This window comes from Dermacentor andersoni, chromosome 6 (assembly GCF_023375885.2).
Source record: "Dermacentor andersoni chromosome 6, qqDerAnde1_hic_scaffold, whole genome shotgun sequence".
Lineage (NCBI taxonomy): Eukaryota > Metazoa > Arthropoda > Arachnida > Ixodida > Ixodidae > Dermacentor > Dermacentor andersoni.
The window spans coordinates 12,739,928-12,757,841 of record NC_092819.1 but is presented as its reverse complement, the minus strand read 5'-3'; the positions used below and the strand labels follow the sequence as shown (position 1 = coordinate 12,757,841).

The 17,914-nt window shown below is 45.9% G+C and overlaps 1 protein-coding gene across 5 annotated transcripts in view; it reads right to left on the bottom strand.

Moving 5' to 3' along the window:
• The window catches only part of LOC126521232 (kynureninase-like), a 57,329-nt gene extending 39,648 nt beyond the window's left edge, over nucleotides 1–17,681 (bottom strand). The window contains exons 1-3 of one of the 5 annotated variants that reach the window (XM_055065853.2): nucleotides 17,573–17,681; nucleotides 2,653–2,821; nucleotides 1,569–1,637 (exon numbers count right to left, since the gene is read on the bottom strand). In XM_055065853.2, coding sequence (XP_054921828.1) covers nucleotides 1,569–1,637; nucleotides 2,653–2,809 — 226 coding nt within the window. In that variant the 5' untranslated portion in view covers nucleotides 2,810–2,821; nucleotides 17,573–17,681. Of the gene's footprint in view, nucleotides 1–1,568; nucleotides 1,638–2,652; nucleotides 2,822–7,309; nucleotides 7,488–17,572 lie in introns of those variants that run through there. The other 4 variants (XM_055065855.1, XM_055065852.2, XM_055065854.1 and 1 more) reach the window with 4 other exon arrangements.
• Nucleotides 17,682–17,914: the final 233 nt, after the last annotated feature.

The following is a 17,914-nucleotide window of genomic DNA, read 5'->3' as shown; positions in this document are numbered from 1 at the left end:
TGCGTAGCTCTTACAAAAGTTTATTTTATGAGAATTTCTTCACTCGGATAGATGATGTAGAGGATGGACTCAAAATGGCTCATTGGCTTTAGCCATCAAGATCAATAACTAAAAAGTTCGGTGTACTTCGTTAATTATACAAACATAACTGCGTAAATTACTCATTTTTCAGAGGGTGCCAATCTGGAAACTCTAATAGCGACAAAATTAATAACTTCACAGCAATTTATATTTCTCTAACTTAAAAGAAAATTGGTGTAGTTGAAAAGAAAAACACCCTGTGTAGGCATCCCATCTCTCGAGGTTGCACTGTAGCGCGTTCAACAGCGACCTTTGTTTCTTTCCTGTTATGATCATAATGCTTACACGACCAACCACTCTAAGGTAGATTGCAAGTTTTTTTTCAGGTTGGTTCACAGCATTTTTTCTCCTTTTGCTTCTTTGCAACTTGAACGTGGGAATGGCTCTCAAGCTACGACGGGAGCTGTGTAATTCCGTTACCAACTTGGTATGCCTTCGTGATACTATATTCATCACTATGCACTGTAATTAAACATGACTGCATAAGTAACACTCACAGGCTGTGACTACAGACGAAAAATAAGCGAAACTAGAAATATATTGCATGAAAGTTACCTCAACACCATTCGCTGACTTTCTAAATTGGGAAAAAAACTGCTAATGGCTCCACATTTAGCTCATGAAAATGTCTACTCCACCATTAGGCATGAAGGCAATTGATACAAATAATTCATGAAATATTTATGAAATAAACAGCATATTTTGTTGCTCCCTTAGGCATCTATGAGCCATATTGGAAGGTTGTGTCTGTGTAGAGACAGGAAACAGCCTTCCTGCATGCTGCTGCTTAAAATGCACTCTCCACACACTTGCACTCAGTTCTGCTGCCATTAGTACTGCATGCAACTGGTTAGAGTGCAGTTTACCTGAGGTGATAGTGGTATTTATTAGCTGTATTTGCTTGTGAAAATGGCATATGTAGCTTTTCCATATGGATCCATGCATTTTCAAACCAATGCAAGTCTACTGGCACATAAGGTGCACATAAAGTGCAATCTACTCATGTCGTATGGAACAAGGGAAATATAATCGTACATCTGATGCAATATTTCAGACAAACGTGCTTATTAAGTGCACTGCTACAGCCAGCATGCATAGTATATTATGCTAATACTGATGTGCTAGTGTCCCAAAACAATGGTCCTTTCTGACTGAAAATGTAGAACTGTTTACAGGCATGGCACTCGAACATTGAGGATGGCTGAACAAAATGAGTGGACTGCAATGTTTTATGTGCACTCAGTGTGTGCTTAGACTGAACTGCAACACTTGTCTAAGCTTAACAGGCCGCATGTGCTAACAATACACTTACTACAGATGCACATGTACCCAAACCCTACCAAATTGCATGTTTTATATCCTGATGCATACCCCAGCGACACGTGCCCCTCATGCAGAGACACGGCGACACTCGCACACATGCTCTGGTAGTGTAGATCTTCCCGACTCTACCTCAGACAAATGGGAGAAGTCCCTCAGAAGCTCACTACTTGCCGACCAGCAATGGGCCATCCAGCAGGCCCGCGAAGCGGCTGCCAGGTACTCCCTGTCGGTCCCTACGTGGGAGATGCCCGCTATGCGCTAAGTGCGTCCTGCAGGACCATAATAAAGTTTACCAGTCCAGTCAAGCTGTGTCTTAAATTTTTTAAAAATAAAGGGGCATAAAAAAAGTTGATTTTTATGCCATGCATGGGTAGTGGCAGACGTCAAACTTTGTATGAAAACCTCAAATAATGATGCACTACCAAATTTGGTACACATTAATGTTCGTGAGGGCTGATGCCTAGAAATGATCACTAGAAATGCTTATACTTGCTTGAGCTTAGGCAAAAACTGTTGTCTTGCAGTTGAAAAGGAATGGTGTAGGAGAACAATATATAGAGCACAAATACATTTCCTTGGAAACATTGGGATACCTATTTTGGTACTGGTGCTATGTGTTGACAAAAAAACAATTTGTTGCACTGGATTTATTACTTCTTTAAACGATTATCAGTTTAGTATTTGTGCAATATTACAGTGGCATGAAATCAAGGGCTTGACAACAGCTCATCTGGATGGGAATTAACTTGGCACAAGAAATGCACTGACCAAAGTCCAAGTGCAACTGTGGTTGTTGCCTTGCTTGTGCTTTTGTAGTGACATGTAAAAGTAAGAATTCCACCTTCCAGGATCGTAAACAAAGTAAGTAGAGCTAACTAAGCACCTGCAATGCTGAAACAAACCTGTACATTGAATCTACACTGGAGCAACAGCAGTGCTTTCCAAGATGGCTACTAGCCGTAAGTGGAGGAAGCATTAGACAAGCTACCAGCTAGCTTGTAGAGGTCTAGGTCTGGAGTACAGCTTACAAAGAAATTCTACTAGCTGTTGCTTTAGCTACATCAAGCTGGAAGGTAGATGTCTACTAGCTAGCTGCATGCTTCCTGGGCAGGACCTCTAGCAGATGTCCCATAGACATTTGCGGTTATTATACTGTCTGCCGTAGGCATACTTGACCTGCCTATCACTGAAATGAATGGGGAGTTGCGGCCTAGGACCTCTATAGAATGATTGCACTGTCACATTTACCGACAGACACATCGGCCATCTTGGGAATGTTAAACCGCTCCCGGAATGCCCGCAGTGGGTCCTCGCAGTCCAGGCGCCGTGCAAACTCGATGGTGTTGGGCTTCAGTCCCCATTGCTTGGCCAGTGACAGCAGTTCTTGTCTCGGCGTGTTCTTCATGCTGCCCACACACTTGCGATGCAGAAAATGGGCAGCATGAGCACATGAATACTACTTAGCAGCAAAACTGGTGCCATTTTGCTTCCAGACAGATTTGGCAACGTATTTACATGTAATAAATTTGCACTACACTATGAAAAATGTAAGCCCAGTGGCTTAGAAAAAGTTTGGCAGAGACACTTAAGATTGCCTACATGCGAGAATGTGCAACTATTATAGCCGCTTCGGTGAAATTTTTTTTTCTGCGCGTTCCTTGTTCGCGCAAGCTCTTGCCTGCATTTTAACTGCGCCTCGGTAAGGCCAAATGAAAATGCGCCAAGCGTCTCAAAGCGCTCGCTTGCCCTCGAGGAGTTCATAACTCGAAGGACCGCCCAATGGCATTCCATAGGATATTAATGCTTTTATTGCGATAGCAATTATATGGACACTCCTGGCGCACTCCTGCTGTAAGCGTCGCCGTAAGGTTCTGTATGAGTGAAAGCGTCTGAGGGTGAGCCGGCAAACGTGGTTCAATCTCGCGTGTGCGAGCGAGGAACGCGGCCCGGATGCGTGCCTTCTCCTGTGGCGCACAAGGCAACAGGGGTCAAGCGAGGGAGGAGGAGCGTGCATCGAGACACCCTGGCGGCTTCCAGGGTGTCTAGATGTCCTCCTTGCTTGCCGCTTCGTACAGAGTGGAGACATTGTGGTGTCTACTACGCCGTTGGCCACGCGAATCACAACAGGGTTGCCAGATTGAGCTATTAATAGCCAAATTTGGCTACTTTTTATGCTGGTTGGCATTGAAAATTTCGATTTGGCTGCATGGCTATATAATAAAATTTGGGCTACTTCTGTCCTAAGGACTTCCGAGTCCCGAGGACACGTCCACAATGTCAAAATTCTGGACGGCCGCCGTAACACCCAAAGCTCATTGCTGCTACAAAGATATGTAGGCAATCTCGAAGGCTGTGTTTTTAGGAATGTCGGCACTAGGAGGATGCCATTAAGTTATCCCTGCCATCTTTATACGTCATTCCAATGCTAAGCCAGCTTCTTTTTGTTTTGGTTTCAGCACCATCTACTGCCAGTTCACGTGTGGTTAAGTAAGAAAAACGGTGGGGCCAACAACTGTAGCGTACATGTTCCATGCCAGCTGCTATACAGCAAACTATTATGTGGACTTAACACAACAGCTCAAGTATTTGCACGCTTGTCGTAGCGAGTCATTTTCACCCATGGTCCTTCAATGTTTATCAAAGGTTTCTCGAAGCCTATTGCTTGGTTTTCCCCCAAATCACCGCATTATTTATTTACTAGTAAATTTACAAAAAAAAAAAAAAATCCGCAAGTCGCTTTAAACGAGAAATGCGACGGTTCAAGCCTTTATGTACATGCTCAGCGAAACGCAGTAGTCTCGACTGTCGATCAAAATGAAATATTTTGCTCTATTATCAGCAAGCATCAGGAATGCAAAAAAACACTGCCGGCAATTCAATGTTCCCCCTGCTGTCTGAGCTCCCTTTGTGTACCTACTTATGTCCCATAGATGTCCACAGAACATCATGTTTTAGACATTGCAGACATCCTATAGATATCTATATTTCTCCAAACATTACAAATACATACTATGGATAATCTAAGACCCATCCCGATCACATTGCTGTAACCTTGAAAAGATGTCGCAGCTGGACATAAGTGACCTCTAATAGATGTTCGTTTTAGGGATACAGGAGGTTCATAGAACATCTAATGGCTCTTTCCAGTTCACGCTATAATGAGCTGCATACCGGCAAGTGCGACAGCATATGTACTATCGAATGCAAATGAAACGCGAGCAGCAGAGCGTGTGGCCAAAGCATAACTGAACTCACAGTGTGCCGCGGTGGCCAGCCATCATTGTATGCATGCACGCGCAGGTGGCTTTGACACAGAATGCGGGACTGCTTGTCCTAGTATGATTATATCACCTGTATTTTGTTTGAAGTTCGTATTCTCACTCTGCCATTGCAGTGCCATTCCTCTGCGATTACTGTTAAGGTGGCTAGCACTATTGCTCCTCCAGTGCAATACATTTTTGGTGCTACTCAAATTACGATTAGACACTGGCGGCTTTGATGGTGGTAACAAAAGAAAAGCAACAGACATTAGGAAACTGGGTGCATGCCAGCTATACATCATGCTACAGATGCGACGATGGTGCTAGCCACCATAAGAGTGCACTGCCAGGTGGGAATGGCACTGCCGTAGAGAGATGAGAAAAGAACTTTCGGACAAAATACGGGTGAGGTTTATTGTAGTAGGGCGAGCAGCGCTGCAATCTGCGTGAAAACCACATGCCCACACACGTGCACAATGACTGGCCGACGACATGCTCTGTACCTTTAGTTATGCTTTGGCCGCACGCTCTGCTGTTCACATTCCATTTGTTGTCAATGGTACTTCTGGTGAGGCACACTAATGCCACAGTTATCACCATTGTCAGTTATCACCATTGTTAGTGATCACCACTGGCACAAAATTGGGGCTCGAACCCTCGACCTTTGGTGTTAAATAGGGCGAGGTGAATTAAGGCCCAGTTAATTGAGATAGAGTTTATTAGGGCACTCTAACTCATGACCTTTGGTGGGAGTCGAACCCACTTGGAGACATGGGCGAATCAGCCATATCTCCAAGTAGGATTCCAATTGACATTGCCAAGGTCGAGAGTGGAACCTATGACCATTGGTGGGAGTCGAACCCACGAAATTTGCTGTTAATTAGGGTGAAGTTAATTGAGTCACTGCTAATTAAGATAGTTAATTACGGCACTCGTACCCTCTACCTTTGGTGGAATTCAAACACACGACCATTGGTGTTAATAAGGGTAAAGTTAATTAAGACCGTTAATTAAGGTCGTGTTAAGACACTCGAACCCATGACCTTTGGTGGGAAAAAACAAGCAATAGGAAATGCATTTGAATGAAAATGACAAGTAATTTAATGAATGTCTCGTGACCTCCCAGGCTTTCACCGCCATCCCCTTTAGCATATGCTAAAGTGACTATCAACTTATACAGTCCTAGCACTCATCAAAATGACAAAACTGTATGATGAAAATGCGAGATCTGTATTTTGATGAACGTATAACGGTTTCCAGCAAGTACGGATGCGAGCACAAGAAGTAGAAACAGACAGGACAACGCTGAACTTGCAACTGAAGTTTATTGTGAAAACATTTCACAAATCTCCGCCACGCATGCGCATACAACCAAGAACAATAACAAGGTTTGTAGTCAACTATCAACAAAAGTTCTACACGTACACAAAAGCGTAGTCTTTTGTATGTGCAGGACTTTTGTTGATAGTTGACTACAAACCTTGTTATTGTTCTTGGCTGTATGCGCATGCGTGGCGGAGATTTGTGGAATGTTTTCACAATAAACTTCAGTTGCAAGTCCAGCGTTGTCCTGTCTGTTTCTACTTCTTGTGCTCGCGTCCGTACTTGCTGGAAACCATTATACATTCACCATGCACCAATTGGCCCAGCAAACTACTCTACTAAACTGTATTTTGATGCTTATGAATTATGGCTACATGAAAAAAAGTGAGTTCAGTAAGCAATAGGTAAAGCACACAAACGAGGCTCACAATGTCACATCGTCACTATTTATTTATACAATTGATAAAGCTTTATTGCAAAAATATTTGTCACCTAGCCAGGCACATGTATGAAAATATTCATTGCAAGTTAAAGTTCTAGCTGTATACAAACAGGTTAAACGTGGATCTTCAATAATGAATTCTTGAAAATTCAACTTGACTAAAACAAAAGTAATGAGGAAAGGGTGTTAACACTCAGAAAATGACTAGCAGTCACAATCCCACAGTTATATTTAAAAGATTAAACATGATTAGTAGGAGGTAATGATATCACATACTAATGAATGACTAAGGGGGTTAATCAATTAATGAATTATGTAGTTTTACGAGCCGATACCCTGACCTGATGAGACATGCCGTGGTGAGGGACTCTGGATTAGTTTGTACCACCTGGGATTCTTTAACATGCACCTAAATCTAAGTAAACGGGTGTTTTCGCATTTCGCTCCCATCGAAATGCGGCAGCTGTGGCCGGGATTTGATCTCGCAACCTCGTGCTTACTAAAAGGGTATGGCCTGCATGCCAACACCCGCTTCTGGGGCCACGAGATTCAAGATAGAAAGCTAGTACTCTCTAGCTATATTTAACAATATATACTAAAAGAAAATCCACACAAGCAGGTTCGCGAGATGGAACGTTCATCTTGACAAGCAACCTGCTTAGGCAGCTTCTCACACCACGGAAGTGCCAAAAGCAATGTTGCCAGAGACTTCGAGATAAGCATTGCAAATGAGAAATATCTGACACTTGAAGAGGAGCGCTAGAAACTAACGACACAAACATGTCTGAAAATGAACTACCAAAACGTTGCCCTCAGGACATTTCTAAGTAGCCCTGGGCTACCCATTTCAATAAGCGCACCGCAAGGCGAACAAACGTACCACAAATAGCAGTCAGAAGCACAGCTCTAAATTTCAGTACGCAACTGCACAGTTCAGCCTAGTTTATACGTACATCGGCCATGGTAAACCGAACAAGTGTCGAAAAGACACACCAATGAAGCAAGCTCCATGCTGCTCGCGCGACTTCCGACGCGAGAGTCTATTTGTCGTACAAAAATCCGTCACGTGACCTGATCCTAGGTGCCTAGGGACAGCATCGTTTAGGGATTTTTGAGAAGGCGCGATGCTGGTGCCGAGCGACGCCGCGGCGTGTTCGTCGTCGGCGTGATCGTTCTCTGGACCGCGCGTAGTTCATGTGATTGTACGTGCGTTGCTTGTGTGTTGGTTGTAGGTTCAGTGTTACTTGGCGGAAAGCCGTGAGTAGCGACAGTGCGGCTTTGGCCTCAGCGAGCTCTGGCAGTACAGAATCTGCGTTGTGTGACCCGTGCTTTCTTGAGAACCCGGCGGTGGTGACAAGTGAAATATCGAAGTGGCCTAGCGCCTCGGCAGCGAAGTTCTGCGAACCGCGATGTGGCGTCGCCGTGTCCGACTTTGCTTAACGGACATCGAGGGATGTGCTGCTCGCTGCAAGTCACGTAAATTCAACTGCGTCGACCGCCCACTGTTCAGCGCTGAATGTGTGTTTGGTGTGCTATGCTTGAAACGAGTGGTGCAGCCATGCAGCGGGGGTGGCGGAGGAGCAGAGTGGCTTAGGGGCTCCGTTTGCGCGTTCACAGACACGTGCTCCTGTCTTGGTCTCATTAGCGGCTGTCGCGGGATTGTGGTGTGCTAGCTCCTTGCCTAGTATGAAGTTTACGACGCTAACACACAGCATGTTCACGTTTTTCCGCGCTATATGTGAATTGTATGACGGCCGAGTTGAAAACGAGACGTATGTCTGTGTTCTTTGCGTTTGTGTGTTGTAAATTACCTTCTATTGTGGAAGTTCTGGGAGTCTTATTACGCAAGGAGTGCGAACGTAAACATAAACACATATGTGTGTCTGAAATTTTGAATTACCCATAATACCCATTACGACTGATAAGTGGGCTACACGGCCTGTGTGAATCAGCTACCGTATGTTGCGACGCTCTTCCGTGTGGTAGGCTGATGCATGGTGCGCGTTTATTTCTGTACTGTTGTAAAAACCATTTGTTTATTCACTCAATACAAATGTACGGCTTCTTCGCCGCAGTACATTTTAGTTACGCGGTGAAGCATACTAAAAGTGGGAGGGGGCCGCTATCAGCCAGCATAGTATGTCCACTTAGGCGACCTGAGAGGCGGCGGGTGCGCGAGTGTATAATTGAAGAACTCTTATGTCCAGTGACAGTGGCCCCTTTTCACTTTTAGTATGCTTCACCGCAGTACATTGCTTAGGCTTCACCGCGAAATATTAGTGTATTGCGAGAAAAATAATCTTAAAAATCCCAATTATGCAGCGTTTCTTCTGTAGCTTGCTACACCGCAATACAATGGTGTAAATAAACATCGTGCAGTAAAGCATACTAAGAGTGGAAAGGGCACATAGGTTTACACTGTGCTAATTTTTTCAATTGTTACATAATTTGCAAGTGCATCTGTGCTCATGGTAAGCTTCATTGACAATTCTTTGTACATTACAAATTCATATTGCAGGGAAGCTTACTAAAGCACATTCGCCATTATGGTACATGTTATTCACCTTCAATGCAGGAGCACAATGCTGATTCTTGCCCCTGCTTTTGGCTGGACTGCACATGCTCTTTGAGAATTGATTCATTCTTTGATTAAGCGTGAGACCTAGCAATGGGTAGCCCAAATATAGATTTGAGAAAACCAAAACGAATTCAGCAGTAGTAAGCTAAAGGGTTGTTTTGGTGTAGACCAGTGGCCAAGTGCGGATATGAAAGATTAGGAAGAAAAGCAGAGTTGTTCCACTTCATCACTGGGAGGCACAACTCCCACAAATAAATACGACTCTTACTTATTTGACTTTCTAACGAGATTACCAACTTGCATTGGCAAGTGTTCACTTGAACAAACACTGCATGAAGTAAGTTTCCTGCGCATATTTTACCAGCTACTGGATCATTGTTTCACATTACGAGTGAAACTGCAATTTTTTTATGCCACAACTTGCCCAATTTTGTGTTTTGCAGTAAGATGTTAGCAGTGCTATTAAGGCACTTCAATACTCATGAATAGTAGTAGAGAAAAAAAATAAAGGTAAGAAAGCAGTGGCTTTTTGTGCGTAGACTATGCATACACCTGGTGCTCTTATGGTCATTTTTTCCCTATCCACTAAACAATTCTAAACAAGAAAAGCTTATACACAGACCAGAACTAAACCACAGGTATCGTTGGTAAGCAAAGTATATTTATTTGGTGACATTTTCTGCAGCCCTGCTATTGGGCTTTCCTTCCTTCCTTTTCAGCTGTGCAGGTTCATTAAGAAGTGATGAGACAGTGACAATTTTAATCGTTGAAAAACTTAGCGAAACCTTTTTCGGGTTGTTTTTTCTTGGTTTCAGACTGTGCACATTGCATTTTAAGGCGTGTTCTCTGTGTTAGTTGCTTTTTCTTTATGAGTAGGGCATGTCAACATTTTTTACACCATGTCAATCAAGTATGTGGTGCCATAGACTGTTCTTGGATGGAGTCTTGCCCTTTCATTCTGTACAATATGGTGTCGGTTGTTTGTGTCCAAGGCCGTTATACAGCGTAATTGTAGCATTGTGCCAAGTTTTGCCTCTGCCACCCAAGCTTGAAAGATTGCTACCGACTGCTGGTGGCATGACACATGTGACATTTCTTTTTCAATAAAAGGAAGTTTGTCACTTATCCTGTGCACTGGTTGTCTTTTGTCTCTCTGAATTGCAATTTGTTGCCTACATTAGCTCTTTTGCTGCATTTCAGATTAACGTAGCGTGGATTAGTAGAAATGCAGGCATTGCTTGGATGCACAATTATTTCCGAAAAAAAAAAGAAGAGTTCTTTTTTAACCTGCACGTCGAAACTGTTCTATAGTTCATTGCAGCTATCGGTGTCGGCTGCATTCAATTTTTTATATGAATGCTGCAAAGAAACAGCACCGTAGTAGACATGTAAGAACATTTTTTTTTGCATGTTGAAGAGCAGCAAAAGCTTCTTCGAATGCAACGGCCGGAATAATGCGAAAAATTCCAACCGGCGTCTTAAAAACATCGGGGCCAGAAATTTCTATCTCGCTACAAGTTGCATCTCTCGCGTTGATGCCGCTGTCAGACATATCCTCGATTATATCCGCAACTACAGTGCCCACGACCCTCAAGCATTGATTCCGATGTTCTGAGGACGCTGTTTCTTCTCGTTGCGCTAGATTACGCATTTGGAGGAGAAGTTTCGGAATCCCACATTGCGCTGACTTGTGACGATACGCATGCGCAGATGCGTGGAGAGCAGAGTATTGTATCCTAGAGTTTCTCACTACATTACCTAGAGGGAAATCTGGCGCTGCTGCGCTGTGGTATGCATGGGAATGCCGGTATATTGTGGATTCGGATTGGCATCGTTCTCGTAGAGACAGGACACCTTGAAGACGTGCTTGGCAAGTACCGTTCCGTCTGTCACAATGATTCATTTTCTACTAGAACAGCACGTGAAAAGCTGTTTTAGCTTTATTATTACGCGAAAACATGCTTTGTTTAACTATGAGAACTTGTTATTGTGTGTACGACTACATGTTACGTAAAAAGTATCAGCGGGCCGCTAAAGTTGGAGGACAGACGATAAGGTTCGCGCTCGCTTTGAAACAGTTGGTCGTCTGTCATTGATTTTCTTCGCTTGGTCATGCATCGTGGGTGAGTAAAGATGTAATATGCGTGAATAGAAACATTTTATGAAGATTTTACTTTGAGAACGCGTTATTTGCGTAGCCATATCCACGTTTTAGACGAAGCCTCTTACAACACCAGCCAACACGAGCCACGCAGACACATATACCGTCATTCCCATGACGGCACGGTGCCCCTTAAGAAACTCCCATAGACGGTGGCGCCAGATTACCCTCTAGGTGTTATAGTGAGAAACTCTATGTATTGTATTGTGTTGCTTCATGGCTTCCCTACTTGACATCACAACAAAAATCTCAAACGAAGGTAGATTGGCTTAAAAAAGAAATATTTATACCCATTTAAATGGTGCGCCAATCTCGTCGACAAGAAACATCGGCGGCGGTGGCACGGCGACGTCCCGGCGCATGTGACGGCGGCATTTTTGTACAGCGGGGCGTGGCGTGGCGTTTCTCGCGTCGCTCGACGTTTTTGCGCAGGCGCGAGTAAGAGCGAGTGCGAGAGAGAAAATCTGGGGGGCCTTTGCTCCTTGAATATGTGACTCTGCCTAGGCACTACGGTGGAGTAGTTCCTTTGCGCGTGTTGCGTGCGTTTGCCCGTAGGCGTGCCGGCTTAGCGGAGTGGGGTCTAGTTTGTTTACGCTTGGACGCTGGCTGCAGGCGCGGTGAAACAGGTGAAGCAGCGGGCACTGACGCTCCATTTGGTGATCGCTGTGGCGCTGGTGCGGAGTCAGCCATGCCGGATTATAAATTTGTCGTGCCTTACGGCGCTCTAGCTTTAAAAAAAAGCATCATTGATTTTCCCGGGGCAGCGATAGGGGCCGTAGTATAGGCCGGGCCTGCTCTCCTGGACTTTTTAGTAGCATATTTGAGTGGTCCCGTTTCAGTGAAATAAACGCACAGCGCCTTAGCATCCACGGCTGAACGCGATTGCCTTATGCCACGCCGTGAGGATTATTGGCTTTGCGTGTCGTCCACGTTAATTAGGTTAGTTTAGGTTGGGTTGCGTTAACGTTACGCTAGGTTAGCATAAAAGCCGTTACGGTGGCGCGGTGTATTCTCACAACGGTTACATCATGAGCATTACCGCTTTTCTGTCTCGGCGTCGTTAGGTTATGTTACCGTTAGGTTAGGTTACTGTTAGGTTAGGTTAGCGTAAAACACGTTAGGGGGCGCGGCGTATTCTCGTCGCCGGCGCCCTTTCAGCCACTCGCGTTCAACTGCGGTTGCTAAGGCGCTCTGCCTTCTAGATTTTCAATATATGCCGACCGGCCTCTGCCACGGCCCATACTGCTCCCACGGAGGTATCTGCAATGTTATCACTTGTTTCACCCCGCCGGGAGCCGGCGTCCGAGCGTAAACAAACTCGAGCCCACTCCGCAATGCCGGCATACCTAGGGTCAAACGCCCACAACACGCGCTGACTTCTCCGTAGTGCTTAGGCAGAGTCATATATTCAAGGAGCAAAAGCCCCCGCATTTTTCTCTCTCGCACCCGTGCTTACTCGCGCATGCGCGCAAACGGCCAGCGCCTTCGCAAGTGCCGCGCCCCGCTGTGCTTACTAGCAATTGTAAAGTCGCGTCCCGGCACACATCTCGTATATCAGACCGCAACTACATGCATCTGCAACAACTGTAGCGTATGCGCACCGTTTACTTGGTGCACGACAGGGCTTGAATGTGTGCTCGCGCTCATATGCTCCGGTATGACCGTGCTACGTAGTGCGGACTGGCTTTGTCCTTCAGCTTGAACGACGGATAGTAGCCACAACCACCTTGCGCATATTGAAGCAAACTACTTCGCTCATTACGGAGCGAAATCAGCCAAGGCGCCTAACCAGGAGCGGCCAGGAGTTAGCGCGCGCTGGCAAGCGCGCGTGTGGTCTGACCTTTAGGTTCCCCTAGTTCGACGCTTGTTCAGCGTTCAAAATTAGTCGAAGTTAGCGAGACCTGACCTACGACACCGATAACTATATAGGGTGGCCAAAATTGAATTCCTATGTGGGTGGCCGCGGCCGAGCGTGAGCGGACGATTTTCGCTTACTTCAACCTGCTTACTAAACTTCGTCAATAAATATACACAGTAACAGTATATAGGAAGAAGCGACCCGCCGTTGTTGTTTAGTGGTTATGGTGCTGGGCTGCTAAGCACGCGTTCGCGAGATCGAATCCGGGCCACGGCGGCCGTATTTTGATGCGGCGAAATGTGAGAACACCTGTGTACTTAGATTTAGGTCCACGTTAAAGAACCGCAGGTGGTCCAAATAATTGAACAATACCGACAGCCTGCTGGGCGACGTGAGCAACGGCACCAGGTGCGTCCAGTGTCGGTGCCATACAGGCACAATATGTTGCACCACCAGAAGAAGGCAACAGGGAAATGTGGCGTTCTGGTCGTTTTTTCTTTTTTTTGCGCTACGAGAACTCTCGAGGGTGTTTCACATGGTGAATAGAAGTCAGTACACTGACGCTTGTTTAAAGAGGCATGACACGTGCTTTATTGACTGTCATGTGGCTCTTGTTTACATGAGTCCCCTATCCTGCGGCAAGTGCTATGTTGGCCAAACGGGTCGGTTTTTAAACGATCGCTTGAGGGAACATAGGGCAGCTATCAGTGCCTTATCGACTGGTGGCCATCTGGCTGATCATTGCTGTTGGTGCTAGTGCACCGCGAAGTTTTAAAGCACTCGTGTGCTCAGGCGGCTGCAGAGGCAGGTTGATAAAGAGATAAATATTCGAAGCATTTTGTATAAAAAATACCCCGCAGAAACTCATCTAGGAGTTGTCTAAGTATGCTATGTGTAAGCATTGCGTCACTTGCTCACTTCCACGCAGTCCGGTGTCGTTATCAATCTTATCCAACTTGACCCGACCGTTATCAAACCTTATAGATCGGAATCAGCCTTATCGCAATCCATCCAATCCGTATCAACCTTATCGAACAGACGCTGCGGCTGGGCTGCGATTGATGTCCCGTGATTGTACTTTGCCCCTGTGGGACTCAAATGTCTTCACCATGTGTCGGTTGCGTTCGTTGTCTCGGGACATACGGATGCACCTCCCGCCTGGGTTACCACGACGTGAACAGACCATGCTCTACCATCTGTGGCTAGGCGTTGCCTTTACGAACTCTTATGCTTTCCTCATTGGAATGGCCAACAGCCCCACGTGCGACACATGCAACATCGACGAGACGCTCGCACATATTATCTGTGTCTGCCCGCGATATAGTGCTCAGAGACAAGTGATGTGCAGAGTACTGGACCAGTTGGACGATCGTCCCCTATCAGAACTATAGAAAAGCTTTAGGCCAATGCTCCGAAAGAACATCCGCGTTGAAGGGCTTACTCGCGTTATTAAGGTTCCTGCGGTCTACGGTGCTTCACGACAGACTAAGAATGCCGCCCCCTACCGCTCTGTAGTGTACGCGCTTTGTTCGTGCTATCTATCTCTATCTCCCCCTTCCACTCTGTTTCTCTTTTTATCCCCCTTAACCCTCCCCCCACCTTATCCTCCTTAACCGGAACTACCTCTGGGTAACCTCCCTGTCTTTCTCTGCATTATCTTATCTCCCTCTCTCTTATCGGACTTGATCGGATCATCATCAACCCTTACCGGTACTTAATAACCAAATCATAATTGTTCTGACTATTATAAGCCCTTATCGCTCTTTAGCACCTTATCCATCCGTGTAGAGACCCACATAGCCTCTCATCACGCCTTATGAACTCATTGACTTCTTATCTGACCGTGCTGCGGACGTGAAGTGCACGAGCCCTCAGAGATAAGTGGCATTTTGGTCGGTAAAGGAACGCACCAACGGTAGGCGCATTCCGCGACCGCCGGAATGCATGGGGAATTTAGTGTGCTTGCCCTTAAATTTTCGCAAAATCGGAATTTACCTGATATCTACAATGCTCCAATTTGACTCTACATGCAGTCCAGAGATCACTTAACGTGTCGCAAAATATCTGTTGTCGGCGTTGGACGTCGTTTCGCGAAAATCATTCCGAACCACAACCACCCAGGCCCTCCGCGTGGCGCAGAGGCGTTACTGAACTAATTGAATTCCTCAAAGTTAAATGCGTCAGAAAAATAATAAAGTACGGCCTAACGACAACCTCCAGACACGATCGCGTCGCAGTTTAATTTGAATGTACCAGAAACATAATTATTTGCGCGGAAACTCAAGCACAAACCCCTTCTCCAGCGTTTCTACCACTCAGAGCGGGGCGGGCCGCTAGGTTCCTTCCAACGCCACCACCGCGCTCGCTTCTGCGCATCCGCAAGAAAGCTGCGGCTGCCGGGAAGCGTGACAAGCAGTTAGGGATCTTTGAATGCTATGGCGTTCCACTTTTTTTTTTTTATCCACCATCACTAAATCTTTCAACAAAGCCTTCACAGAAACTGTCCGCCTTTGACACCGGTTTTCTACCACCGGTTGAACACATTCATACAGTTCAGATATATTCACATTCTGAAAGTGTGGGCGTTTAGCCCAGTGGGTGAGGCACTCGGCTTCTAAGCGTCGGGTCATAGGTTCGTAATTCACCACCGCCAAGGTTTTTCCTTTCGAATTTATTTTGTTTTATACATAATTTCTTTACAGCAATTCTTGCGTGACGGACGGGTGAGCTTTCTTCTTGGGTATATAGCATAGAAATGCTTGCGCATTTAAAATTCAGTTGAAATCTAGTGCTGTCGTTCGATGTCTTTCTTGCGCTAGTTAATGATGTCAAGTCTGTTTCATGATGAGGGATGCTGTAGATTTTAGACCCTTGCGAAATACTGGCGCGTCGGTATGCTGACGTAGACACCGACCGTGGTGCACTTCTGCTTCTTTCTTTCCTTTCTTTGTGCTATGAAATAGCATTGTGTATTCTCACCGTGTGACCTTAGTGTCTTTCACTCTCGGCTGTCCGTTCTTGATGACTTGCATGTTGTGCGGCCAACTGCAGTCGTGCAGCTATGTTCAAACTGCAGAATATGTGCCATGTGTCGAGGCAACGTACAACAATGACAAGAACATTAGATATTTTGTCGGAATTATATAAATAACAAAAAAAAAAACATTTCCCGTGCTCTTTCGCATGCTTTTCGGCTAGTTAAGCGTAATTTTTAAACTGGTCCTAAATTCAATTCCTGCTTTTATGGCGAAGCTGCGCATAGTGCCCGAAAGTGTTATATGCATGCGTTCCTTGTAATCTGGGAGAAATAACAAACTTGGAGGGAATGGGGGGCACGTTATAGGTGAGGTGCAGACAAAGTTTAAAGAGCCAGGGTTTAAAAAAGAAAAAGAAAGCCAGCATATTTAAGCGCTCGAATACAACAGCATTGGGTGACATTGGGTTGCGTCAGTCGGTCGGTGCGTATATCTCGCCCGACAGGACACAGCAAAACGGCTTATGTAGCACAGAATTGACCCATAATATTTCCAGTGAGCGCACCTGGGTACTACGCAATAAAAACCTGTACATATAATATGTCGGATCATAGTTATCTAAAGCATCTAGACCTCTTCATGAAAAACGCGTGACATTCAACCGATTCCGTACCTTAAATTGTAGTTCGGCTGTCCCACTCTTGGGCCATTCGTATGTGCCACTGGAAGGACATTTGGGTATGTAAAAGAAAAATTAAATTATGGGGTTTTACGTGCCAAAACCGCTTTCTGATTATGAGGCACGCCGTAGTGGGGGACTCCGGAAATATTGACCACCTGGGGTTCTTTAACGTGCACCTAAATCTAAGTACACGGGTGTTTTCGCATTTCGCCCCCATCGAAATGCGGCCGCCGTGGTCGGGATTCGATCCCGCGACCTCGTGCTCAGCAGCCCAACACCATAGCCACTGAGCAACTACGGCGGTTGTTTTTGGGTATGTAGTTCTCAGCGATTTGAAACGCGATACTCGGCACCGTAGAGCGCTGGCTGATTCCTGGGGGACCAAAAGCAGTCGCAAAGGCTCTATCGCGTATACCGCAATTAATCAGCTCGGTGTCCGCAGCGTGCAGCGGTGGCGTAAAAAGTGCCGGCGGCCACGCGTATCGCGTTTCAATCGCTGAACATGCACTGTACAACCACTGTGCATAACCTTCGTCCTCGTAGCGTCGACGTCGCACAGTGTGCCTTCGCCTGAATTTGTGTTTGCATTGTGGAAGGTGTAGTGCATATTCGTATAAAGATAAACATTGCACGAGACTACACGTTGCGGGGGTTGAAAATACAAAGACAACTGTATGCATTGTATTTATTTGGTTGTATAGCATTTAATTATCCGCTTTACGAAAGCGTCGCCATGCCCGAATTCCAACATGAGCGGTGGATCTACACATATACGTAAAGCTCACAATATATTTGGAGACGACCAGCACGCTAAGTCGGTCACAAACATACACAAAAGATTTCTACGTGTCCTCCGTGCCACAAGGGCGACGCTTGTACAGTCACTCACCTGCCTGGCGTCGCCACGATCCTCCACAGTGGTTTCCTTTCTGCGCGCCTGGTTCTCCCTGCGCGCCAGCAGTTTTCACCGTCGCGGAAAAGTGTCGCTCCAGCTGTGTGCGCGTCACACGACGACGGTAGGCGGATGTCTGCGAGCGCAAAAAAAAAAAAAAAAAAAAAAAAAGAAGAAGAAAGAAAAAAGAAGGCAACTATGCAGTCATGCCACTCGGTCGCTGAAGCTGCCGACGTCGTGCCGCCGTGCGAGCCAATTTCCGGCTACTTGGTGGTGGCGGGCCGAGACGTGCGACTGTATCAAAACCGGCCGTCCTCACCACGAGAAATAGCGCGTCCT